The following is a 25,656-nucleotide window of genomic DNA, read 5'->3' as shown; positions in this document are numbered from 1 at the left end:
CCTTTGCTCTGTTTAAAGTTATCCTGGGAGGGAGGGGGGGGGGAGGGATTGTTTGAGCTGTACTGCATCTGCAATTCATTCCTCGTATCTCCTCAAGGTAATAAGTAGAGTTAGATTTAACATGGGCTGACGTGACCTAGACTTGCTGTAGAGCCTACAGGACATTAAAAGTTGGGGGTTTTTTTTCTCATCACTTGACTCTAGTCCAAAATAGCACTCTGTAGCACAGCATCAGTAGACATCTATAAGCAGAAGTGAATGTGGCTCTTCTTCCCGCTTCTTTTTTATCAGATAGGTGAATACAATGCAACTAAAGCTCTGTATGAAGAAGGAACTCAACTGTGACTGATACATGGCCTCTAACACTGGCAAGAGATAGGAAGGTGGGGGTCGGAAGAAGAGTGCAGAAGTGTTGGTAGAATTGCAAAATGGAGGTCAATGCTATTAGAAAGAAGGCAAGAAAGGGGTTAAAAATAACCGTATTGAGCTGGTGTGCACTTGGTGTCATGCCATCTGGGAGTTTCTCTGCAAATATGTAGTCCATGAGCATTTTACTAAAGTGCAAAGTGAAGAGGATGGAGAGTAAAAATGGAGGTCAGTGGAGTGAGATTTTAAGAGAATGGGGCAGAAAGAGGATAAAAAATATATATATTTATACCAAGCCTGTCTGTGCTATTATATCAATAATACAGTCTCGTGCCATCTGGGAGTCTGGGAAGCACTTTCGAGGGAACCAAACTGGGGGGTAAGAGGTTAGTAAATATGGATTTTTCAGAAATGCAAGCTGGCTTCTCTGGAGTTATTAAGAACACAGCCTTTAACAAAGCATTAAAACGTTTCTAATCTACACTTGTGTTAAGCCTGAAACCAGCAACCAGTTACTGTGGCTTACTGAGTGATGCAGCTATTTCACATAGAGGTAGAGGTTATAGCGGCGCATACACACACACACAAAAATTACTCAGAGCTTTGGTGAGATTTAAGCGGGCTCAGCCCCACTATGCTGTCAAAAGCAGTTTACTGGTGACAAAGAAGCTTTGGAGTTGAAAGTGAGAGCGTTCATACAATACAGCTAGAACACACTCTGACCCACAGAAATATGCTCGAGTGGCTCTTTTGCAGACCTGTATAACCTAGAGAAGGTTTGTTTGATCAAAAACCATCTCATGTGCCTTATCAGGCGTGTACACATGTATGCACTCGTCTTCATCATGTTTCAAGTATTAAATACTATATCATTCCTGTGCTGCTGTTTTGTAATGCAGCAGTACTACCTGGTGTTTGCAATGCCACCCACTTTGCATGGAAGCGACACATTTGTCTGTCCGTGTGTGTGTGGGCGTATTAAGGCAGCTGCCCAGGCGTCACCTGTAGTGACAACAGTTACAGTCACAAACCACACTCCAGCCTGTGGTCATTAACAGCTTCTCACTGATGGGCTCTCTGTTGGTGGCACCACAGATTGCCTTCAAAGCATCACACCTCAGTACTTACAGCCACACACACACGCACAAACACCCATTATTGTGATTCATCGCAAGCATTCCCCAGAGAACTGTGCGCCCCTCACCAAATTAAATGCTATTTACACTTCGTAGCGGGATCACACATGGCCACCGCAGCCTCTGTTGAATTTACTCAAATCTTCTGAGTGACAGCAGGGCAGTGTAACACCGCTCCCAGTCTCTGAGGGGCTCGTTGTAGCAAACAATGTGGAAGCAAGGTGAAAGGTCAAGGCCCTGGTATACATTTTAATCAGATTGGAGAAGGATCTTAATCAGGTTCAGTGGCGGCCTGTATTCATCTGGACCAAGCAGCACTGACCCTCCAGCTGAGCCACATAACCCTGAACAGGAAGAGACCTGAACAGCCAGCTGGCACAGCTTTGTTGAGTTAAAAACCACTCTTATGTTGAGATTATGTTCACAGTCTTTAAGATTTAATTGTGTGTATATTCTCTGATTCTCTTGTGCTAGCAACAAGAATATCTTGATCTAATAATGCTTGGGATGCTTCCTGCTCGATTTTTCCTTTAGCAGTCAGGACCATTGCACAGCAGCTCCGTGGTAGGACTGATCTGTATTGCAGGCTCATGCATTATTTAGCACTGCACCGACACCGGGGCTTTCGCACAGCAAACACCCACGCTCATTAGACATGCGCAAACCCCCAGATGAATATTAATCCACCTTCAAACGTCAGCTTCCACTCAGTTCTGCGCGTAGTGATTAATCATTACACGGAGCAAACAGGGAGCATGTACTCTTCATCATGGGGATTTAACAACATATTTGTCACTGCGTTCCTTTTTTCAGTAAGACAAATAATCAGCAAGGCAATTTCAACTACAGAGAGACGGAAACAAATCGCTTTATGTTGCATCAAAGTCTCTACAGTCACATTATCGAGATGTTCTTCAGCTAGATGTATTACTGCGCTACTGCTAAAGCTGCATTATTATGTAGTTAGTAGTACTGTACTCGTGGTCATTGTCTTGAATAGGATCTGAGCACATTACAGTGAAATACATCAAACCACTGACCTTTTAGTAATTAAAAGGTGAGTCTGACAACAAGGATGTCCTGTCATCACCAGCTTATTACTTTACCTTTTTTAAATCGATATGCTTACTGGTGTGCATTCAATCAAGGTAATACGGATGTGAGAAAATCTGCAAAGTGAAAGCCTCGTGCCGTGGTTGCTGAAAGGATCCGAGAGCAGGGATTGTGATGCGGCCACATGGCGACAGCACGAGGGGAAGGGGCCACCTGGCAAGGGATTGGGAGGCTAATTGTCTCTCTGGTATTAGGTTTTCTCTTCCAACTCTCCGGAGAGAAGGACACGCACCACACACACACAAACGCATAGCTGCAAACACACATGCAAATCGTAACCATAGAGATTGCTGTTTTCCTCTTACTGCCACATGCGGAAATATCCACAGATGTAGCTGTTTAGGTGATAACTACTCTAGCTGTATGTGTGGATTTAAACTTATACAATATGAAAGGCTGGCACACGCACTCACCTCCGCACACGAACATTCAAGGTCAGTTTAGAAATTGCTGAATCCAGAGATCTGTTTCCTTTCTCACATTACATACTCACAGATGTTCACTTACGCACTTAAAAAATGGTGAGACGTCCACCTTCTGTCAGTGAGCTCTCCTTACTCGCTAACTCACTGGATGTTCCTCAACCAAATGCAGGTTTTTTTTTTTTTCCTGCCAAGATTTATTTATTTTTTGCACAGAACCCAAAAGAGATTTCAGCCAACATCAAAAGAAAATTGCCAGCGCCAAAATGATAAAAATTTAGACGAGTAAAAAGTTTTGTTAATTAGGGTTTCATTTGATGAAGCATAATAGACATTTTTGGTCATCAAATGGCCATAAATAACTGGAAAATGCATAGATTTCTGTCCAGTAAGATAACACAGACTCATTGCCTTTACTTCTACACTGACTGATTGTGCTTAGTCACATCCCCCATCCTGAGCAATGGAAAAACCCTAAAATGCCATGTGAGGTTCTTCGGTTTTCAAATGAGCCAAGATCAGTGGGAGGGCAGTGACAAATCTAACAAGAAAAGGGTTGGACAGGGCGTTAGACGAGACAGTAAGGACACAGGTGGCTCAGCGGGACTGATCGGATCCTTATGGCTTTTAGTTTATGTCGGTGTCTTCCAGCATGGGGGAAGGGCACGTCTGTTACCTCTGTAACCTTTTATATAATTTATTGAGCCTCTACTGAGCAGCAAGAGAGATCGAACTGCACTTCCAGTATATTAGAGACACCGTGCTATCTTGTAGTAACTGCCAAGCAAACACAATGTACTCTGCTTTTATTTTTTTGTGACATCAACACATTGGCTCACTGGCACACATTCCCAGTACACATCGATCGTGAAGCCTGAAAATGGTCAAACTGATTTCAGTTCCAACTGAAATATCAGGCACTTTTTGTCCACACTTCTTATTTCTACAAATTCCGTTCAGTTCTTGTGTCCTCGTATACAAAGAGTCAAGCCTAATGGGACTCCTCTTTCGAAAATTAGACCATTACAGAGCCTCCTTGCCATTGTATGCCTGTCAGCAAGAGAGCGATAAGTAGGCTTCAATCTCTTTGGTGCCATCAGAACTGGCAGGCGAGCACACTTGTGGCCCACTGCCCGGAGAGACACCTGGCGTCTCAAACACAAACAGTAACACACACACACACACACACACACACACAAACGCACCAGTTTTCCTTGACCAGATGGGAGCTCGTTTTTATCCAGCAAGATTTAGAGTGTTAAAGAGCCTACGTGACACAGTTACACTAAAGCAACAATATCCAATCAATCGCCATCTCTCTCCCACTCGGTCAAAGACGATTTGAAAATGGCCGTCACTGACAGCTCTTCCATCTTCTCCTCCCTCTGTCCTTGTCGTTTGGCCTCACAGAGCAGCCAGATGGTGGAGCTCCAGAGGAATCAGCTGCGCGATGACATCAAGGAGTACAAGTTCCGGGAGACTCGTCTGCTGCAAGACTACACTGAGCTGGAGGAGGAGAACATCTCGCTGCAGAAGCAAGTCTCCGTGCTCAAGCAGAGTCAGGTGAGATCTGAACTGTAAATGGTGAAAATGATGGGATTATTGTGTAAAAATGAGGAGGGATGGGAGCAGAACTGATGGTTGTTGTCATACTGCCTGAATTAAGCTGGTTGTTTCAGGCGTCTCACCCAGGTACTTTCATCAACACACTTGTGTATCTTAGTAGCCCTACAGGACCTCATTTCACACACACCAGCTCTTACCCCTTTGAAAGAAGCATTACTTTTGTAACATTCCGTTTTAATTACAATATTAAAAGCATTCCGCTGGTACAGTAAAGAGACAAGCAGCTGACTTTGTTTTTTTCAAAATGCCTCAAGCTGCTGTTTAGTCTTGGAAGCATCTGACAGACTATCATTCATCAGACCAGAGATTTGAACACTTCATCGTAGAAAAAAAAAACCCCACTTCCTCGGTTTATACAAATGTGTTGAAAGAAGAAGAAGAAAAAAGAAATCCCCTTTTTTGCATCTGCACACATAAAGTGTAGCTGAATTTCCAATGAGTATATTTCCATTTGATGTTTGCTTTTGTGCCTGAGCTGGTAATTCTCCTCGTATGCCCTCGTCTTGGCTTCATCAAACGGGGCATTGTTGAATTAAACAAAAGATGCTACTATAATTTTAAGAAGCCAATTTAAAAGGGTTTCCCAATCTAATTAACTGAAATACTACATAGAAAAGGAAATTAAATGGATACGTTCTTGATGAGCATTATTTTGAATCATCTAATTCTTTCTGAGTCATTTGCATCACATGAACCAGCCTGGGAGCTCGTTCTTACTAGAGCTGCTTCTACTGAGTATGTACAGCATACAAGTCTCCAATTCTCATGAAAGCAATTCCCTCTCCTCCTTGTCCAGGTGGAGTTTGAGGGACTGAAGCATGAGATCCGTCGTCTTGAGGAGGACACTCAGTTTCTTAACAGCCAGTTGGAGGACGCCATTCGCCTAAAAGAGATCGCCGAGCGACAGCTAGGCGAGGCTCTGGAGACCATCAAGACTGAGCGTGAGCTGAAAGCGTCCCTGAGGAAAGAGCTTTCCCACTACATGAGCATTGGAGACACCCTGTACCACAGGTAAATAGAACGCAAACAAGGTGCTCTCAGGCTTAAGAATGCCTACATTAACAACACAAAATGACACTCTGTTCCCACATTGTTCCTTCAGCCCTCTTAGCATTTCTCTGGATGGTCTCAAGTTCAGCGACGATGCTGCCACTGAACCTAACAACGACGAGGCTCTGCATGGATACGAGAATGGCTTCACCAAACTGGCCAATGCCATCGCCGACGACAACCGCATCTCCACGCCGAAGAAGGAAGAACTGTTCTGTCCCGCACCCAGCCTCGTCGACGACTTGCTGAGCGAACTTAACATCTCAGAGATCCAGAAGCTCAAACAGCAGCTGATGCAGGTTTGTGATTGTGTTTCCATCGTGAGAACATTGTTTCTCTTTTACAGCACATTATATCACTCTGTTATCTAGTTTCACTAAGTACGTACTATAATTTCATGACAAATGTAGTGCATAAAGGAATAGACTGCTCTTACAGATTCTAATCGACTTGTTTCAGTAACTGTGTTGACTTTAGTTGCAACAACAGATAGACTCAATAGCAAGAAAAGTAGAGTCAGATGAAATAAATGTTTGATGTCTGATTAGTTTCCCATGCATGTTTATTAATTACGCCTTGCTCAAACGATGTTCGGTTTTTGCTGAAACTGAACATTAAATCCTTTAAGGCAGGAGTTATTTACTAGGTGTAGCTAATAAATTGCCAATTGAAGGTGCATTTGTTTAAATTGAAGGTGTTTCTCAGAGAGGAGTGTTTTAGTTGTATCCAGCCCCAGTCTGCTGCAGGGATCTAAATCCCCTTGCAGCAAAGTTAATCCGGGGAGGCACACACACCCTCCGGGATACACTGGGTCTTGGAGGCGAGGCAGCGGGTGGTGGCACCAGAGGACCTGCCATCTGCTTGCTCATCACCAAACCCAGGGTCAGGCCTGATTGGGTGCCATGGTTACCAGAGAGTAGTTGGAACCTGTGGATAGTAATTGTTTTGAGGGCTAAGGGATTACGTTTTTTCTTTCCCACTCTTCCTTCATCAAATGTAAACATGTTTGCTGGATTAATGTGGGAATTTGAAACCACCCTTCTGCTATGGTGACTTTGCTGGTTCTCAACCTGACCGTTGTGATGGAAAAACTAGCCAACTGTGACAAAATCCCATGTTTGATATGACCCAGCAGCATGTCGTGCTGCCTGCTAAGGCCTCTTGACTGGTCATTCCACAGATTCCTGGCAGGAATCAGAGCAGAGGAGACAGAAGGTTTCTGTTTTTGCCATACTCTTTGCTCTCCTGTTGTGTTTATTATTTGTTTAGAGGTCAATCCCAGACATCCAGTCCTTCGATATCATTAGTCCTTGGCAATCTAACAACATTTGCTATGAATTCTGCAGAAGTAGGACTGCACGTGATGCGCTTTTGCTGCACATAAGTATTCTTTCAAATTTCTGTAATGACACACATAATATGTGAAAGGATGAACAGTATCTAACAATGATACGAAGAACAGCACAACTACAAGCCATATTAATTAAGTGCGCCATCCTTTTTGAGATGAATCTTGATTATACTGTATATTGTGAACGATTAAATAATGTATGGTGATGAGCATGGCAGTGATGCTTTTATATTATTTACAGATCAGCTCCTAAAAATGCTCACTGCTCATATAGGCACAACTTTGCATGAGTGTAAGACGACCCGCCCTGGTTCTGTGCCAGCGCTGAGCTGAACTGAGTCCAGCAAATTGTCAAGGACGTCCTGACTCTGAGGCTGGACTAGTGGGCACTATGCCTCGCATACTTGGGCAGCACAAGCCTGATAGTGGGTAGGGTTACCACATGACAGATAATCCACTGATTTAATATGATATGTTTGAAAAGCAGGAATCCTTCACATCATCAAGTTACCAAAAAAAACGCTAAATGACGTGTGTAATAAACTGATGTCTCACTGCTTGTTTTGTCTCTACGTCTCTTCTCAGATGGAGCGTGAAAAGGTCAACCTGCTGTCCACCCTGCAGGACTCCCAGAAACAGCTAGAGCAGGCCAATGGTGCTTTGTGCGAGCATCAGGAGAAGGTCAACCGCCTCACTGAGAATCTCAATGCTATCCGCAAGCTTCAAGCCAGCAAGGAGCGTCAGTCTGCCTTGGACAACGAGAAAGAACGTGACAGCCATGAAGACGGAGATTACTATGAGGTTGACATCAACGGACCTGAAATTCTGGAGTGCAAGTACAAGGTAATTGACTTCTTGTAATTCAGAGAGAGAGCACCACCACACATCAAATTAAATTTTAAATCTACAGGTCGTGTTCATAAAGTCAAATCAGAGAAAATCAGATGTCTTACATTTGGGCTTCTTTTACACTTATCAACCGATCCTGCTTTGCTAGGTTGCTGTGTCTGAGGCAGGAGAGCTGAAGGAGGAACTGAAGACTCTGAAAGCAGAATACCAGACCTGTCAGTCGCGTTACGAAGAGGAGCGCAATCGTCTGGAGAGTGATGTCACAACACTGGGAGAGAAACTGGCAACTCTGGAGAAGACGAGTTATGTAGAGAGAGAAGAGAAGGCCAAGCTTGAGAAGGAGCTGCGCAAGGTGAGATGTTCCTCCTTTACATATGATATTGTTGTTCTGATAAAAAAACAGATTGGATTTTGTTCCTTTCCTCTCTTGACAAAACAAAAAAATGGCTAATTAATGTGTCTCTTCATTGTTTTCTCAGTTGAGCGACGTGGCAGGCGAGTCCCAGGGCAGTCTTAGTGTGGCACAGGATGAGTTGGTCACCTTCAGCGAAGAACTGGCCACCCTGTACAACCACGTCTGCATGTGCAACAACGAGACTCCCAACCGCGTCATGCTTGACTTCTACAAAGAGGGTAAGGGTGGTCGCAGCAGCCCAGAGGGCCGCGGCCGCCGCTCTCCCATCCTGCTCACCAAAGGCCTCTTCCCCGAGCCCGGTAAGACCAGCTTCAGCGATGGAGTCCCCTCGCCAGTCTCCTCCCTGCCTTCTCCTGTGTCCGACCACCGACGCGAGCCCATGAACATCTACAATCTGGTTGCAATCATCCGAGACCAGATCAAGCATCTGCAGCTGGCTGTGGACCGCACCACCGAGCTGTCTCGCCAGAGGGTCGCCTCACTCGAGCTTGGCACAGTGGCCGACAAGGACAAGGAAGCCTGCATGGAGGAAATCCTCAAACTGAAATCCCTGCTCAGCACCAAGCGGGAACAGATTGCAACTCTGCGGACCGTCCTCAAGGCCAACAAGCAGGTTGGTCTATCTGTTTTGTGTCATATAGTTAGATTGAACCTAATATCGCTACCAAGCATTTGTCAGTTTTCCTTGAAAGACAGAAACAGAGGAAGAGAGAAAGTTATTTCAGGTCGATTCAGCTGTTGCAGCAAATGCTTTGCAGACAAGATCTGTAACAAACACCGGTGCAGACAGCAGCCGTGTGGTGTCAGCTGCCCTGAGTATCTGTGTGGTAAGGATGGGAGAATAGCTTTGCATAGCACAAAGAACCATAACCCAGAGGTAGAATGTGTATGCAGTTGCTCTAGTAAGTCTTTAAAGTATGTGTGTGGCTACTGAGTGACAGCCACGAAAACACCTCCTGAACCACACAGCTTTGGTTTTTAAAAGCAGCAACAAAGATTATTAGCCAAAAACAGGTACCTGAATGACTTCCATATGAAAGAAAAAAAAAAAGGCTCATATGGCCCATATTAACGGACGTTTTGTGGCAGGAAACACACCCCCGGCTCCTTCCAGCTGCTCTAACCCTTTTGTTCTTCTTGTCCACCCACAGACAGCTGAAGTTGCTCTTGCCAATCTGAAGAGCAAGTATGAGAATGAGAAGGCCATGGTGACCGAGACCATAGTGAAACTGAGGAATGAGCTCAAAGCTCTGAAGGAAGACGCTGCCACCTTTTCCTCCCTCCGAGCTATGTTTGCCACACGGTAAGAAGCATGCCACCACCTGCACAGTGGAAAAATATGTTCCACGTGTTCTACTTCATATCAGACTCACAAAAGGTTATTTGTCTGGCCTCACAAAATGTTTACATAGTTGGTATCTCCAGAGGAAACTACCGCATAAACATTGCTGTAGTTTAAGAAGCAGGGTTGGCACAGAAGGCAGGTGTTAGTCTTTAAATCAACTACAGCACACGAAGGTCATACACAATATAAACAGCTAAGAAAAAGATAGGATTATTGTCACAATGTAGTCCATGTTTGCCATATGCTGACCCTGTCACTGCGGTATTGTAACGTGACATGTGTAAGGAGACAATTGTTTGTGTCATTCATGGCCAGGAAGGGATACCATTTGCTTTGATACTGACTACGGAGAACAGAAGGTGTCTAATCTGGGTATCACTTAAATATGTCACTTAGACATTGTTTTTGACCAGTGACTTAGTGAGTGTGCCTATGTGTGTGTGCGGATCAGATGGGCTGACACACACTAATCTTTTCTGATTCCGAAAAGAAGCCAGTCAAAGGTTCTGCTCATAATCCCACCTCAGCTTGGTCTGGATTACGCATTCGCCCCTCAACACATAGTAGACTTAAGTGCTCACACATTGCTTATTTGTTTGTGCATGTGTGGGGTTGCGTATTTCATTTAAGAAAATGATTAATTTTGCACTTGTATGGACACTTGAAGATACATTTAAAGGGAATTTTAGGGATCCCACACCTGATAGGCACTTTGCTTTGCGAGTTTTTTCCTCTCTCTTTTTTTTTTTTTTTAAATGATGAGTCCCACGTTTCTCTTAACTGTTAGCTATGTTCCAGATGGAGCCGCTGAAAAACTGAAATATTCTTCCCTTCTGCATTTGAGAGTCCTTTGCACGCCACCACAAAGCTTAAGCCGTGCACAAGGAGGAAGAGGAGGGTGGGGGGAGATGATATTGTACTATGAAGGTTACATAGGCTGCATACAGAAATTCAATACCCTGAAGTGCACTTGCTGAAGTAACTCCATATACCTGCAGTGTCTAATCAATTAGTAACACATGGAAAACTCCTCTGTCTGCAAATATGGGTGTGTTGTCATGGGTTTTTGGTGTGCTACTGGATGCAGGTAAGGCTCGACTATTTATGACCAACCAGGGCTTATAGGGAACCAGATCTTGCACCGATTCATGTATGAGTTGTAACGCGTGTCACTGTTGGAACAGCGCAGCAAAGGTGTGAGATCATGTTTGTTTCTTTAAGCTTCTTATGCTAGAGAGCCTTCAGACGTTTTTTTTACATCTTGCTTTTTTACCACCTCAGTGCATCTGTTTTCCTACATGTGCCCAAAGCACCTCCACCGATTGATGATGCCGAGGCCCCACCGCTCTGGAGCCTGTGCATGAGTTACATTCAGTCTGTTTATGGCATTCATGTATTGGTATGTAAATTTTGTCCTATACGGCACAGAGTTGGGTCAGGGGGACTCTTTGAGAGGCTAGGGGACTTGCCTGAGCGAGGTTTCCCACACTCCCCCCTCTCTTTGCGTCTCCCCCCCTCCCGTCCCCCTTCCGTCCTTCCTCGCTGCCAAACACCCGGTTCTCTAGTTATCTGGAAAAGAAAGAGAGGAAGGACCAGGCTTTCAGTTAAAGCCCTCTACAGGAGCCTAATTTGACGGCCCTTTTTTTTTATGTTAATCACTGCTCTGACAAAGTCTGTAAAGGTGGAAAACTCTCAAATACAAAGATGTGTGGTCTTTGACAAAAGGGGAAGCGAGATGGAGTGGAATTGAAAGAATGTGTAGGTTTTCATGTGAGCCTTTGTGTAATCTTATGCTGCAGCCGGCGCCTCCTTTAGGCGTTACTTGAGATTTTTAGTGTGTTTCGTTTTGTGAGAATCTCGTGAACGTGACACAACGTGGAAGTTTTCAAGTGTGTGTGTGTCCTTCTCCCTCTCTTTCTGTGTGTGCCTCTCCAGCTGCAGTCTTTGGTGTCATGTTAACAGTAAGCTCCTGCCTTGAACATTCCTGAGACATGTCTCGACATGCTCTCCCCGTCTGATTAACAGTCAAACCATTAGTCCAAGTCACATTTTCTTCTCAAATGTACAACCTCACTCACCCTGCTTTTCTGTTCTTAGTATTCTCTTTCCATCGTTCTTTCTTTCATTGTTCTCTTCCTCCATGCTCCCTCTGTGTGATATCCGTCCCACCATGACCAATCAAGCTCCAGACAAGGCCACAGCTGAGGAGCTATTGTGTCTGTATTCTGTGGGGACATTATTGATTATGAACCATGTCTATACGAGTGTTTCAATAGCTGAAGCCATCAAATGACCTAGCTACAGTCAACCTCCACAGCAAGATGCAGAAAAAAAAAATCTTGTTTGTCAAAGTTGCAAATATAATGACTCTTCATCCTCAAAAGGCCTGTAGCCGCCTCCTGGCCCCCTTCAGCCTTTGTGCCACAACACCCAAACTGCAGGGGCAAAAAGGCTCCTATTGTATCCCCCAGTCTCTAGAATAAACCTCTCTGTTTATTTCCCGGGAAAAAACTCACAGCCTCTCGCCCCCCATGCAGGAGTGACTGAACCGTCTGAAGGCGCACCAGCCCCCTGCCCTCTTTGGGGTCGTCGCCCCATCTCATACTGGGTTTAATGAAGTAGCACTGATCCCTATTGTCTGGGTGTGTGTCCCACAGGGAATCAAGCTGCATACGCAAGAGGGGAGGGCATGGTTTATGTTTATATGGTGGTCTGGCAAGGCCAGAGTTCACGTGGCCCATAACCACGTGCAGCACCGCACACAAGGAAAACATCTGCGGCTCCTGGTTGCGGAGGATTGTCAGTCTCAGATTCTCTCTTCGAGATTTATAACAAGAAATGATTTTTCAAGTGCTGTAGGCAATTCAACTTGTTCTTTGAGCAATGTCCCTTGTTTGACTATATTTGTAAAAAATAATTGCACCTATCTTGAAGCAAGACGTTAAAAGATGAGATTCAAATTGCGAGTTGACACTTGATACTAGTGATTATTTAATTCAAGGTTGTTTTGTTTGGACGCGGCTCAAAGAACCTCAACCTCCTGGAAGATTTCTTTTGCTTGTTTTCAGAAAACAAGTTTTGATGACTCAGTTGGACAATGTTTTTTTTGTTTGCTTCTTTTTTTTATTATAGTGTAACAGGTCTAGGAGTCACTAACCACTGATCAAACAAAAACAGATCTGACAGCCCGACTGGGAAAGTGACAGTTTTGAGAATAGACAAACGGCATGACATAATTAATTCTTGTGGGTTTTCAAAGGAGGAAAGAGTTTGTGTGAACTATAACCACAGGTTGGGGCGTTCCCACATAAAGTAAATGCTTAAGTACAATATAAATAGAAGGGAATAGGGTGAGGCTAACCACCAGTTGTGTTCTATCAGAGCATTTTTGGTGCTGTGGAGTTGAAGGATGGGGCGATGCTCACCAACCAACCTCTCCCTTTATGGAGGTGTGTCAGTCATTACCGAAGAATGCCACTCACATTGCTTTGTCAGCAACACTGAAAGGAAGGACGAGCAAGATGAAGAGAATGAAAGTGAGTGATGCAGGCAGACAGATGGAGACAGCAGCAAGGAAGCTGAGAATCCTGAGAGGCCAGATAAGACCCAGGAGAGAGGATGTGATAGAAAGCGAAATGAATGAGAGAGCTAGGCAATGAAAAGGAGGGGAGGAAAAAAGGGCAGGCAAAGGCAAAAAGCGTGAAAATGAAACATAAGCATGACAACAGCAGATGGAAAGTGACGATACCAACCCCCCCATCTCGAATCCCTGTCGTTTGACCCACTTATTGTACCTGTCCAGCATTAGAGACGCACACACATGCACGAACAGCAGGAGACAGGTGATAATGCCGCAGTGCAGCAGCCAGCGATGAGGAGCAGGAGGGAGACAGACTTAATATCTTGTGCTATTTCGCACACAGATGGGAGATGGGAGAGATGGATGGAAGTGATAACGTCTCACTGTGACTGGAAAACTAGAGATCAAGTGTCAACAGCTACTGCTCAGAGCAGTGAACCACATTCCATCTTCATTTTTTTTCTCCTCTCTTACTCCCTCTTCTCAGCCTGTTCTTCAGGTGACGCAGGGAGGATCTTCTCAGTGACCCTTCGGTTAATGCATTTATCCTTTGTGTATGTGATCTCTTCTTAACCTCCGCTGCACATACACTCGTATTATTCAAAGAAGCTATAAGGCTGCAGCAGCCAGGTGAATCCAAAAAGCAAAGATTTAGATTCAGTTAAGGTCAGAGTTTGTCACTTCATTGTGCAAAATGTGTGTGAAAATGACGGAAAATGTACTTATTTGGTGGAATTTGGTGGAGGGGACAGAAATGACTGGTGAAATCATAAGTTAATATTGCAAGAGCACTGCCGGTCTGTCAAATCTGCACCGTGTGGCTCAAGGGCTCCATCTGGTGGTGACAGGAAAAAACACTGAAAAACCAGGCAAAAAGTCATAACCAGGCATTTCAGTTTCACTTATTGTACTCGGCGTGGGTGCCAGAATCTCAAACATTTGGCTCAGAAATGCATATCATGGCTGCAGTTTGTCAAATTATTGCAAATATAATAAAGACCCAATTAACTAACATTTCCGCTCTATTGTAGCAGTGCCTCCTTGTGGTGCGATGTAAGAAAACCTCATGATGACGTTCTTTAATTCCAGTTTAACATGGACAAAAGTGTACCTGACTTTTTATTTCTCTCTGTCTGTTTATCTCCGATAGCTGTGACGAATACGTCACCCAGCTGGATGAGATGCAGAGGCAGCTGGCTGCAGCAGAGGATGAGAAGAAGACCCTCAACTCTCTGCTGCGGATGGCCATCCAGCAGAAGCTGGCCCTGACACAGCGTCTGGAAGACCTGGAGTTTGATCACGAGCAGACCCGCCGGGGAGGCAACTCCGGCCGGGCCAAGGCACGCAGCAAGGCGGCCAGCAGCACCACCACCACCACCAACAACCCCCACGTAAGTCAGAGTCTCACCTGCTCTGGCTCTGGCCGACCAGAGCTCAACAATGCCGTGCCCAACGGCATTCTTGGAGGCCCCGTGGTCTTCTGCAGCGAGAAGTACAAGATCTACTGCGACTGAGGCGGCTGAGACGTCCGCATGGGACTGCTGTGTACAGAGGGGAGGGGGCTCACGGGCCGAACCCTCCCTGCCTTAGTGTTAAAGAGCCCCACTCGCTCGCTTAGCTCCCTGGCCAGCCTGCGCTCCTCTAGGGACTGCTGTGTGACTAACCAGCTGCTCGTGTATGCTAGTGTAAACGCTTAGGGGAATGCAGATGTATGTACAGTGTGCACTAGACGTTTGGACTGTAGTAGACATATATGGCATGTGGGATTATAGGGCCCTGGTTATATTGGGGGTTTTGTGGATATTATGGAGTGTCTATTCTTTCCGCTGTCATGGTGCTGTACGTATGATGTAAAAGGTGGCAGCTTCTGTGCTTGTTTTTTGGCCCCCCTGAGTGGCTTGCCTGGTAACATTAACACATTGTGGGGGTGGAGACTTGTAAAGATGATGTCAGTCTGATGGTCTCACGACTAAACATGACATCCTCTGTTCTTTGGCTTGTCTGTCGGCATTGGTGCTCCTTTAATAAAAGCCCCTTTCTCTCCCCCTGCCTCTCCGTCCTGGTCCCCCAGGATTGACCTGTGCCCAGCAGCCCACTTTCTAATCAAGTCACTCTTTAATGTTTACAACAAGACAAAGAAAACTAAAATATGCAAGCTCCCCCTGCTTTCTGTCTCGGGGAGCGTAATATGATTCTACACAGAAATTCAAAACTCATAAGTGGGTTGATGGGTTTATGATGGAATTGTTTGGGCAGAAAAGGAGCACCTGTGACCACAGGTGTTTATTTCAGGATTTTAAAGCTGTGATGCTAGCACACCAATACAATAGAGTCAGTAGAATCGCATGGCTTTGCAGCTGAAAACGCTATTTAACTGTTTTTCTGTTGTCAGGTGCGTGGTGTAGGACAAACTCATGTACTACAGGGCTCTACATTGTGAAACGAGACGTTAATTGGTGATATGCAGGAGGGCTATCTACTCCATGTGACCCAATATGTTGCGATGGATTTTTTCAGAGCCATATTACAAGAAAGAAGGAAGTTTGACAAATCAATCTTCACATCTAAATTAAGTGCACTTCAGCATAGGTGCCTCAGGTTCCTACTTCTGTTAAAATGGATATAATGATTACTGTGAACAGAGATACAATATAGTTTTGATCAAAGAAGATTTTTTAAAATCCTAGAAGAGCACAAATCAAAACGGTACTCACATCTGGATAATAAATCTGCAAACAAAAACCAACCGACTACTCGGCAAAAGTGCCTGTCGAAACAAACACATGATATGTTTATCTGTTGATGTAAAGCCCTGTCCTCGTGTCTCTGCTTGAGCTAACGCGGTTCTTTTTCCTCCTCTCTCCCCATCCTCTTGTCTCCACAATCTATTTTTGGGAGATTGCTGAGAGCTCTCAAATAATTTCTGTGTGGTTATGTGGCTGAAATCCCTTTCCCTTACGTCTCTAATCCATGTCTTGTCGCTCGGTCGCTATGACGACTTTCTCTCTCGTAGGTTGTCAGCAGCTTGCTCCCCCAGCATCACCACTCACCCTTTAACTAGAAATGAGGAATTGTGGGGAAAATTGCCCTCTGAATATTTTTGTCAGGTAACGTCCTCGCATACGTTGTGTTTCCGATTTTTCGCCTGTGTGTATATCTCAGTGTTGAAGTGAGGGGCCCTCACGCGTGTACTATGTTTGTAACCATCGCAAATGGAGGGCCTGTCACTTCTTTTCCTTTGTTTGGTGTGTGAGGACAAAAGAACGTACTGTTTTCGTATTGACAATAGCTTTAACCCCTTGCAAGCTAGTATTACGCAAATAGTAAAAATATAAGTGGGGCTTGTGTTTATAAAATCCATGTACTGCTTGTGGATCATAGACACATTAGCTTTATGATGCTAAAAGCAGGGTTGATATGAGGAAATCCTGCAAGATTTATAAAAAAATTTTGCATTTTTTACTACTACCTAGCTATATATTAAACTCTATATTCTTAATGCGATCATATTCAGGTTATAATCTTGCAGGATCAAACTACAGTATTCTTCCTCTTAAATACAAATGAAATGGAACAATGTCAGCGGTCAACCCTGCTTGTGCGTGCATCCATAAGCCACAGCACACAGCATGGAGACAAGGCTATTGTACACATTAGGGAAAAAGAAACAAAAAAAAAAAGAAAAGCAGCCTCCGTAGAGGTCAGTCACTCTTATGTTTAAAATTCACTTAACTTACAGGTGCGATATATATTCTGTTTCTATCAGTTTTGCGCTGACGGAGAAAAGGTTCGGCGAGTAGAGGAGGGAGAACTACTCATGTTGTAAACCAGCTCCTGAGAGAGGAGATAAGAAAGCTAGACATGCTGGTGAAGAAAGCCAGATGTGTGGCTGATACTGTGGAGAAATGAGTCCAGGATTTTCCTAAAGGGAGAAAATCTTGGTGATATTTGGAGGATATAAAAAAAAATAAAATAATTGAAGACTGGTTGCTCAATCAACCAGAAGACATTGATTCAAATTAGCTGAGCCCCGAAACCCTTCCCCCCCTGTATAGGCTCTGTGGATTCACTGAGCAGTAGATAGATCCCAGGATGTGATCGTGACTAGAATCCCCACTTTCTTGATAGACGAGTTCCCACTTCGCTTCAACTAGTTTGAAATCAATGTCTGACGTATCCGGTGTCATTTCAATATGCCACCTAAAAAAAAGCTCCTCCTACCTCTGCCTGCAGGCTCCTCCCATGTCACCTTTAAGTTTTCCTTCACACAATGCATCCTGTTTCTGATTTATAGAAAGCCTGCATGTCAAAAACTTTTTTTTTTTTTTTTTCCATTAACTTGCATGGCATATGAGAACGACCCATCTCCTTTGACCCGGGTGGTGGGATGTGGCTTCAGCTCTGTCCTGTGAATGAAAGTTCATGGTGCTTGTGAGTCATTGGCTTCCTAACTGCACCCCACGGGAGAAGTTGTGGTGAATGTGCTTCCGCATCGGCTCCTCAAAAAACACATATGACAGAACAGCACCTGGCGTAACACTGCTCGGCTTCCAACTCCCCTAACACTGCCGTCTGTTGCTTCGACTAACTGCGGCCGCCATCTACTCTGCCTGTGTGGACTCAGTTGCTGACCTTGCAAGCAGCTGCTCTCAGATGACCAACTATGCTAACGATGCTGATCATTTGTTTGTCTCTCCATTTTGCAGTAATTACAGTAATTCCGCGCGGACGACGAAGTACCAACACAAGGTCCATTCTCGCAGCTGATTGGGTTCGCCGAAAAGAGTTAGCGCTATAATTTATTTGGACTTAAAGGCGAAAATAAGCAACCAAGCTTAGCAAAACAGCTGAGTGAAAATTGCTAGACGACAGCACAGATTTTTAAGTCAAATCGACGGCCTTTACTTCGCTTTTGAACGCTAAAAATGTGATGCATATTACAATGACACTTGGCCTCATTTTTGTGTGCCGCTGCTGGAAGCCAATTTCTCCCGAATCCAATGAACTTGACATTCTGAAACAGGTTGTGATTGGCTAATCTAACCTCCAGTGAGAAGCCAGGGGGGATGTGTGGTTGTTTCTCAATGTAAATCAACAGGCCCTTTTGTTTGGTTTCATCTATTTTTTTTTTTTTTTAGTTTATTGTTTTCTTAATCTGTGCACTTTTATTATATAGGATATAACATACTATTATTATTAACCTCTAGGAAAGCATGGTAGTACTATGGTTTGTGAGTTATCCAGTATAGGTTATAAGACTACAAGATAATACGTCCTCCTAAACTGTCCGAATTCAAATACAAGATACTATGTACTCTAGTAAAGGCTCCGCAAACCACAAACGTACTATTATGACTCCTCAAGATTTTTATCCATCAAATAATCATTCTTCAAAATGTTTTTGTTACATCGTATGTTATGCTGTTGGTTTTCTTTTATGTTTGTTCTACTGCCATGTTCTACACACAAAAAAAAAAAATCCAGGGTGATCAAATTCTGGGGTTTTTTCATGTATTTATTATTCCTAGGAATAGTTCAAAATTACACAATGAAACTTGACAACGCTCTGACTCAAATAGGTAAGTTGTGTTTTGGGAAAAATTTGAGAGACGTGATATGCTTTTCCTAGCTTCTTACCGAGGGCGTTCCACTGAAACAGGATCACTGATTTTCAGAATTCTCTACAAGTGCGACAATTAAATTCCAAATTGGAATTGTTTCATTCTCTCTTCGTTTATCGTGCCATATCTTGGTACACCGTTTAGGTTGAAAAGAATCAAGACTCGGAAAGAAGACAAGCCGTCACTGAGAAAGGTGTAGTTCGGGCCATGGCGCTTCTCTGCGGGCGCCGGGGTTTTGTTTTTGGTTTGTTTAGTTCCTCGTTTCTGACCAGTAGTGCCTTTCATTGTTTCAAGGGAGAATCTTAGACTAGTGTTTTATGTTTCATTTTTTTATAGGTGAGGACTTTGGGTTCAAAATGACTGTGAGCAGCAATAAGCGCAAAGGGAATTTTCCCCTTTCTGCATGAGTGAGATAATAGTTTTGAAAATTAGCTCAATAAAACTGAAATTGTATTGAATTCTGCAAGTCAGTGATCCATTCAATAAATTCAGGGGTATTAAGAAAAGGTTGTTTTTTTGTTTGTTTTTTTATCAAACTTTGGGAACCAAAAGAAATCCCTTTGGCCTCCTGTTATTGAACAAAATGCTCCAAACATCTGTAATGTGTTGGGGTAGATCAGTGTACTATTGGAAACATCTACGTATCTCTAGCTTTGTTTGGTGAAGGTAATGTGATATCAATAGTATTGTTGAAAAAATGTGCAGAGAGTGCATTTTATCTTTCTTTTTGTCCAATTTGAGTTTTGTTTGTTGTTTTTTTTTAATTATTATTATTGAATCTTTTTTTTTTTTTTTACATCATCTTTGAGCATTATGTTTTCAGGAAACAGAAAACAACATTTGCATCAACAAGCTTGAATAGTGCCATTACAGCCAATGCTTGTTTGTTGAGGCGTTAAAGTTACCAATATGGATAAGAAGCTAAAATAAATAAAAGTGCAATTTAAATACTGTTTTACATTTTTGAAAGAAAAAAAAAAGAAAAGTTTTCTGTTTGCTGGAAGCGATAGCATTGTGATAATACAATTAGCTGTGCAAACTTTATATTGTCATATTGTGTTTCAGTATTGATCCATAATGAGAGTTTGATATCTTTATATGAAATAACGACTTCACCTGTATGTTGGTATTTATTTGAATTGTCATGCAGTACTGTATTATTATCAATAATGTGCATTATGATTAGTGGCATATTGATTACAGCTAAATGTCATATGCATGTTTCTCAGTCATGGGACCTTTACACAGAATTGAAAACAAACATGTAAACTTTTGTCAGGGTGTGAAAAAAAAAAGAAAAAAAACCATGGGGGAAAAAAATTAAGTCTGATGTATTACTGCTGAACTAATCCTATGAAAGTGTTTTGTTTGTTTTCTAGCTGAGAGGTGGTATCTCTGTGTAAGGGTAGTCATACTGGCTAAAATCAATAAATGTGACTTAAGTTCCAAGCTGTTTCAGTGTTGTTATTTATAGCTCCAGCAGCAGCAGCAGATGAAGGGTTAAGCAGGGAAGTGGATGGTCTGCAGCCCCCGTGTCTCATCAGAGTGTTCCCAGCTGGAAGTCAGTGGAAGGGGAACTTCCCAGCTGTCTAAGCGGCTCCAGGACATGATCATATTTCACACAATGCACAAAAACACCTCCACCCCCCCCTCCCAACCCTTGTCTCTCTGTCTTTTCTCTGCTGTCTAGCTTAAACCTCGCTCCTCCCTCTCCCTCCTCTGCCTCTCCATTTCCTTTTTCTTTTTTCTTCTCCTCCTCCTCGCTCCCTTCCTCCTGGAGATACGCCCACGCGCAGCATCGGACCCAGTTTCGTTTTTGACCTTTGGTACACACAGCATTTCCTGTCCAGGCTCTGGAGGCCGGCTCTCTGCCCAATTAATACAGCAGCGATTTTCTTCACAGTCATTTACAATGGAGGAGAAACGCTCTGGGGCTATTTTCAAAAGCAGACTGCTCTCAGATTCAAAAGAAGCACACATTTGCAGTCGAAGATTGTTTTCTCACAGCTCAAAAGTGATTTATATTTATCGGCATTAGCTCATGTAAAATATATGAACTTTTAAATGTTGGAGGAATTCTTGTCTTGACTTTGGTGATGTGCTCAGAATTTGCAGAGGACTTGAAATGAACAAACAGTGTGAAGCCAGAGGTTAATCTTGACAACAGATGAGACTAAAGTACAGATTCTGTTATTTGAATTAATCTGTGGTTTCTTAGCCTGTTTCGTCTGATGTAACTCCACTGCCCTGCCAGATGAGATCAAATGTCCCTTTATCAACGTTTCTCCAAATGTGTTCTTTTAAACTGCTGTGAAACACGACGTCTTTAACCTCTTAAGACCTGAGCTCTTGTTTGATATGCATATTGATGCATATTTTTAATAAAAAAAATATAAATAAAATAAAATATCCACCCATCCATTATCTATACACTGCTTAATCCTCATTAGGGTCGCGGGGGGGCTGGAGTCTATCCCAGCCGACTTAGGGCGAAGGCAGGGGACACCCTGGACAGGTCACCAGTCTATCACAGGGCTACATTTAGAGACAGACAACCAAGCACACTCACATTCACACCTATGGACAATTTAGAATCACCAGTTAACCTTAACATGTTTTTGGACTGTGTGGGAGGAAGCCGGAGAAAAATAAAATATGTATTTTTAAAAAAATATATAAAAAGTTAGATAAATAACAATAATTAAATAACTAAAAAATAATAAAAATTTAAACTGCTGTGGCAATATATCCCAAAATGTGAAGGTCTTAACAGGTTAAATACTCTTAATTGTATAAATGCTGACACTATAGATTTCTTTGTGAATTCTGTAATTGTCCATAATTAAGCTACCTCTCTTCAGCTTTGTTAAAATCTGCATTTGCATCTCTTGGAGCAGCAAAACCCAACTGTTTCACCTCTTACCCATCATTTCTATCAAACTATTCTGATGTGTCTGCCTAGAGCTGGTAGTTTATTGGTTATTGGTGACCATCAGTAACATCCACAATACCAGCAGTCTCACATAAACAAACCATGTTTTCCATTTGTTTCTTTAATAATTTCAAATTAGCTAAGTGACTTCACAACCTTTCTCCTACACTGGCTCCCCTTTTGTTACAGAATTCAATTTCAGATTCTTTCAGATTACTTTCAAATAGATGGTCTGGCACCACTCTACATTTCAGGACTTTTAGGCCTTTCTTCTGCACCTATAGATGCCTCAGTTTAAAAAGTCAGCTGCTGTTTAAACAAAGGGGGGCCATGCTTTGACTCTTTTAGCTCCAACACTCAGAAACACACTTCCTCTTACTGTCAGAAAAACACAATCAGTACCTCAGTTCAAAAAGGTTTTTAAAAACCCACCCGTGCTGACCGGCATTTGTACAATATTTTATATCTTTTCTGCTGCGTCATTATTGCCTTTTAAAAATTCTTATTGTCTTTACTGCTGTTTTATTGTCTTCTTTTAATGTTTTCATTTTACTTTTTAATGTGTTAGTATTTAACTTGAGTTTTGAAAGAAGTTTATTATCATTCCAGTTATTATTGTTACCCCTGGTGCACAGACACTTATATTCAGGAAAGATCCATTTAAATATTACCCAATTACTAATGTGACAGCTTGACAATCCCATCATGAAAATATGCCTCTGTGTCATTCTGACTAACTATTTCAGTTTGGAAAGGCAGACAGTCCCATCCCAACCCTGAAAAGCTGCAGACTGAGACCAGTTAAACCAGTTGACTAGTTGATTTAGTACAGTTGAACCAGTTGCTACCAAACCCTGCTGACTGAACTGAAATGTCAGATTATTTATGAGGAAAAAGTTTAATTCACTGACAACCAGTGACATCACTGCAGCAACAGCGGAGCTTTTGTTGGTGCCAGTCTTCTCTTATATCCTCCCTCATCTGGCAAAGGAAATATGGGTCAGTAGGCTTCATTCCATGGCACCGGTCCTGCTCTATTAATATGCAGGTGCTGTGATTAAACCCTGGGTGGAGGGGGATTCATGCAGCAGAGCAGCTGTTTCATATCTCAGCTGATGCACTACCAACTTCCACCACTTGGGGTTGCCATACTACAGCTTGAGTCCCTAAAAGTAACTTTAAGGTCTATTGTTGGCCTTAAAAGACAGGCTAAGTGTTTGTGAGCGCTCACAAAGAGTCTTCTTTCTGTGTGTCAGCCAGCGCTGTCATGTGATAAATCTATGAGGAGCCTGAAGAGAGTTGCGATCAGCTGGTCCATACTTGCAACACCAATCATCAGCACCACACATGCCTCACATGGACTTGCTTTAAACACACACACATTTCTCAACAGCACTGCTGGAGCAGAATTAATGCTATTGAGGATTTTAGCATTTTACGACCTGTGGAGTGTGAGCTCAGCTTGATGATGCATTTAAACATTCCTGAGTCCTGACAGTGGACTCTGGGTGTGAGTGTCCTCCCTGCTGTGACTCACAGATCTTGTCTGTATTATCTCCACGCAGCTGTTGGTGTGGTCTCAAAATGACAGCAAGTAACAGATGAAGTGTTGATTCAATCTACGCGAGGCTTTAATTTGCACCTGGAAAAGAGTGAACGAACAGAGACTGGCACCCCGGCCTAGAGTGTGATTAGTCATCTGATTGGGGCTTTTACACCGTGAGAGATTCAGATAAGTGCAAAAAGCTCGAGGTGGCTCATCTCACACTTATCTGTCTCGACTTTCACACCCATCTTTCAGCTTGACTGCTCATCTGCCACTCCAGTCCTCTTTCTTTGTTAGTCCTAATTGTCTTTTTTCATATATTCCCCTTTTCTGTCTCTCACCTTTCCCCTTCTCTCGTCTTCTAATTCTTCTCTCCTCTCTCTTCCTCCTTCCTCCCTGTGTCTGAATGCTGCTCTGTAGTTGTGAGTGGAGGAGCCCCAGGGAAGCGGAGCAGAGGATGTATCCCAGGGGGCTGTTTGGTGTTCTGCTTTCTGTGGACCAGCATGCCCCAGACAGACTGACAGGCAGCTCCATGCACTCAGGGGCACCGGGCCCCTGGTCTATTTAAAACTCGAGTTCAGTCATCCACAAAACACTTGGCCTCTCAGACTCTGCACTGACACGTACAGAATCAATCTCTAAAGCACAAAACTGTACGGTTAAAGCAAACTGAGAATGCCTTTCTATCCTTGTATTTGCTTGTGTCTGCAAAGTGGAAGCCATGTTTAGTGAAATATGTGACAAGCGTGCAGTCAGGGTGCTGGAGTAAATGCAAGAGGAGGTGAAATATATACGCTAGTTTATTAGAGAGGCGTACAGGTCAATGAAGTCGCCCTGTGCCTGGCAAGAAGCCAGACAGGGAGGCATTATCATTAGAGTCCCTGCTGTTGTCTGTGTTGATCTGAGGCTGACGACAAGTGTGCAGCAACAGCAGCAGCCACAAAAGGGGTTAATGGTGCGTGGCTGAATAGACACGAGTTTGAAAAAGATGGGGGTGCTGCACACATAGACACAGACACAGAGAGGGGTATGCAAGGTCAGCAGCCGCACGCTCCTGAAGAATGGCTTCAAAAGTAGTAACATCAAGGAAAAACAAACATACAGTTCAGAGGTATTAGAAGGAAAATGTACTTAAAGTAGTGGTTCTAATAAAAAAAAAGGCCACCTGTGAGTGATATATTAAAACATTTTACATTATTTAACTGTCAGTGATGCATCAGAGCATTACTGTTGTAGCTGTTGGAGTTGGAGCTCGTTGGTGCTATTGTGTTTCCTGTTTAGTTTTTTTTTTTAGCTGAAAGAGGTTTCGGCCTTCTCCTAATGAGTTCGAAAGAGAAATTTGCTTTACAAATGCTGGCTTTTTTTGGAAAATATTGGATGAATTTACTACTTTTATGCTCAAGCAGTCATTTAAATGAAATTATCTAAAGTTTAGTGGATATCAATGTTTTTTATAAGGGCTGCAATGCAAAAATTGTGAATTCTTGGTCGATTTTATCAGTTTTGTCATGTTTTTTCAGGATGTAAAATAAGTTTCTAAGACGTTGCTACAGCTGTCATGCAAAAAATAGCCATCGAAAAAATACTCAAGAAAGGTGCATATGTGCCCGATGAGTAATTGTACTTTCCATGATTGCAAGTAGCACAGCTGATAATCTCACTCTACTTCCAAGAAGTAACATCCTTAGAAACACCACACTTCAGCTTCTGGATGAACGTGATCACAGGATACAACTACATTTTCTGACTCTTACAACCTACAAATTCAGGATTTGCTTTCTCCTTCTGTCAGTTCCTCATTACTCTCTACAATGATTCACAGAATCAGCAGAAAGCGCTCATTGAGCATTCTGAAAAACTCATGATGATCAATTAAAAGATCAGGAGAAAGCCTGAGCAGTGGCATGGAAATGCAGTGCCAGTTAGTATTCATGTTCCACCATCTTTTTCTTTTTTCTTTTTTCCACACTAATGGGCAGATGTGGAGTTTTCAGAGCAGAGCCTTCTATTGAAATAGGCCTCATCCTTTTCATGACTTCACGTGACAGCCCATGTCATGCCTCAGAGCCAAATCATGGCTGCAAATAAAAATAGAAACATGAAATGATGAATTATAGGAAACTAAACGCTCAGGCTGCTTTAAAGTGGTTTGTAAAGCGATAGAATTAAATTGCTTATTGTTTTTTTTTCCCCCCCTCCAATGCTTTCATTATCAATGAATGAGGTTGTCGTGCTCGCGCCTCGCACCGACGGGAACGCGCATTTTCTTTTTCTTTTTTTTNTTTTTTTTTTTTTTTTTTCCAG

The 25,656-nt window shown here is 43.0% G+C and overlaps 1 protein-coding gene across 4 annotated transcripts in view; it reads left to right on the top strand.

The window, feature by feature from the left end:
• LOC103361995 (protein bicaudal D homolog 2-like) overlaps positions 1–20,323 on the top strand; it is a 42,650-nt gene extending 22,327 nt beyond the window's left edge. The window contains exons 3-12 of one of the 4 annotated variants that reach the window (XM_008288234.1): positions 4,448–4,600; positions 5,460–5,674; positions 5,766–6,012; positions 7,650–7,907; positions 8,062–8,265; positions 8,393–8,941; positions 9,480–9,631; positions 14,404–14,644; positions 16,267–16,360; positions 17,960–20,323. In XM_008288234.1, coding sequence (XP_008286456.1) covers positions 4,448–4,600; positions 5,460–5,674; positions 5,766–6,012; positions 7,650–7,907; positions 8,062–8,265; positions 8,393–8,941; positions 9,480–9,631; positions 14,404–14,644; positions 16,267–16,314 — 2,067 coding nt within the window. In that variant the 3' untranslated portion in view covers positions 16,315–16,360; positions 17,960–20,323. Of the gene's footprint in view, positions 1–4,447; positions 4,601–5,459; positions 5,675–5,765; positions 6,013–7,649; positions 7,908–8,061; positions 8,266–8,392; positions 8,942–9,479; positions 9,632–14,403 lie in introns of all 4 variants that reach the window. The other 3 variants (XM_008288235.1, XM_008288232.1, XM_008288231.1) reach the window with 3 other exon arrangements.
• Positions 20,324–25,656: the final 5,333 nt, after the last annotated feature.

Source organism: Stegastes partitus, unplaced genomic scaffold (genome assembly GCF_000690725.1).
Source record: "Stegastes partitus isolate 25-593 unplaced genomic scaffold, Stegastes_partitus-1.0.2 Scaffold548, whole genome shotgun sequence".
Classification (NCBI taxonomy): Eukaryota; Metazoa; Chordata; class Actinopteri; family Pomacentridae; genus Stegastes; species Stegastes partitus.
The sequence above is the reverse complement of the archived record's forward strand: the minus strand, read 5'-3'. Positions and strand labels throughout refer to the sequence as shown.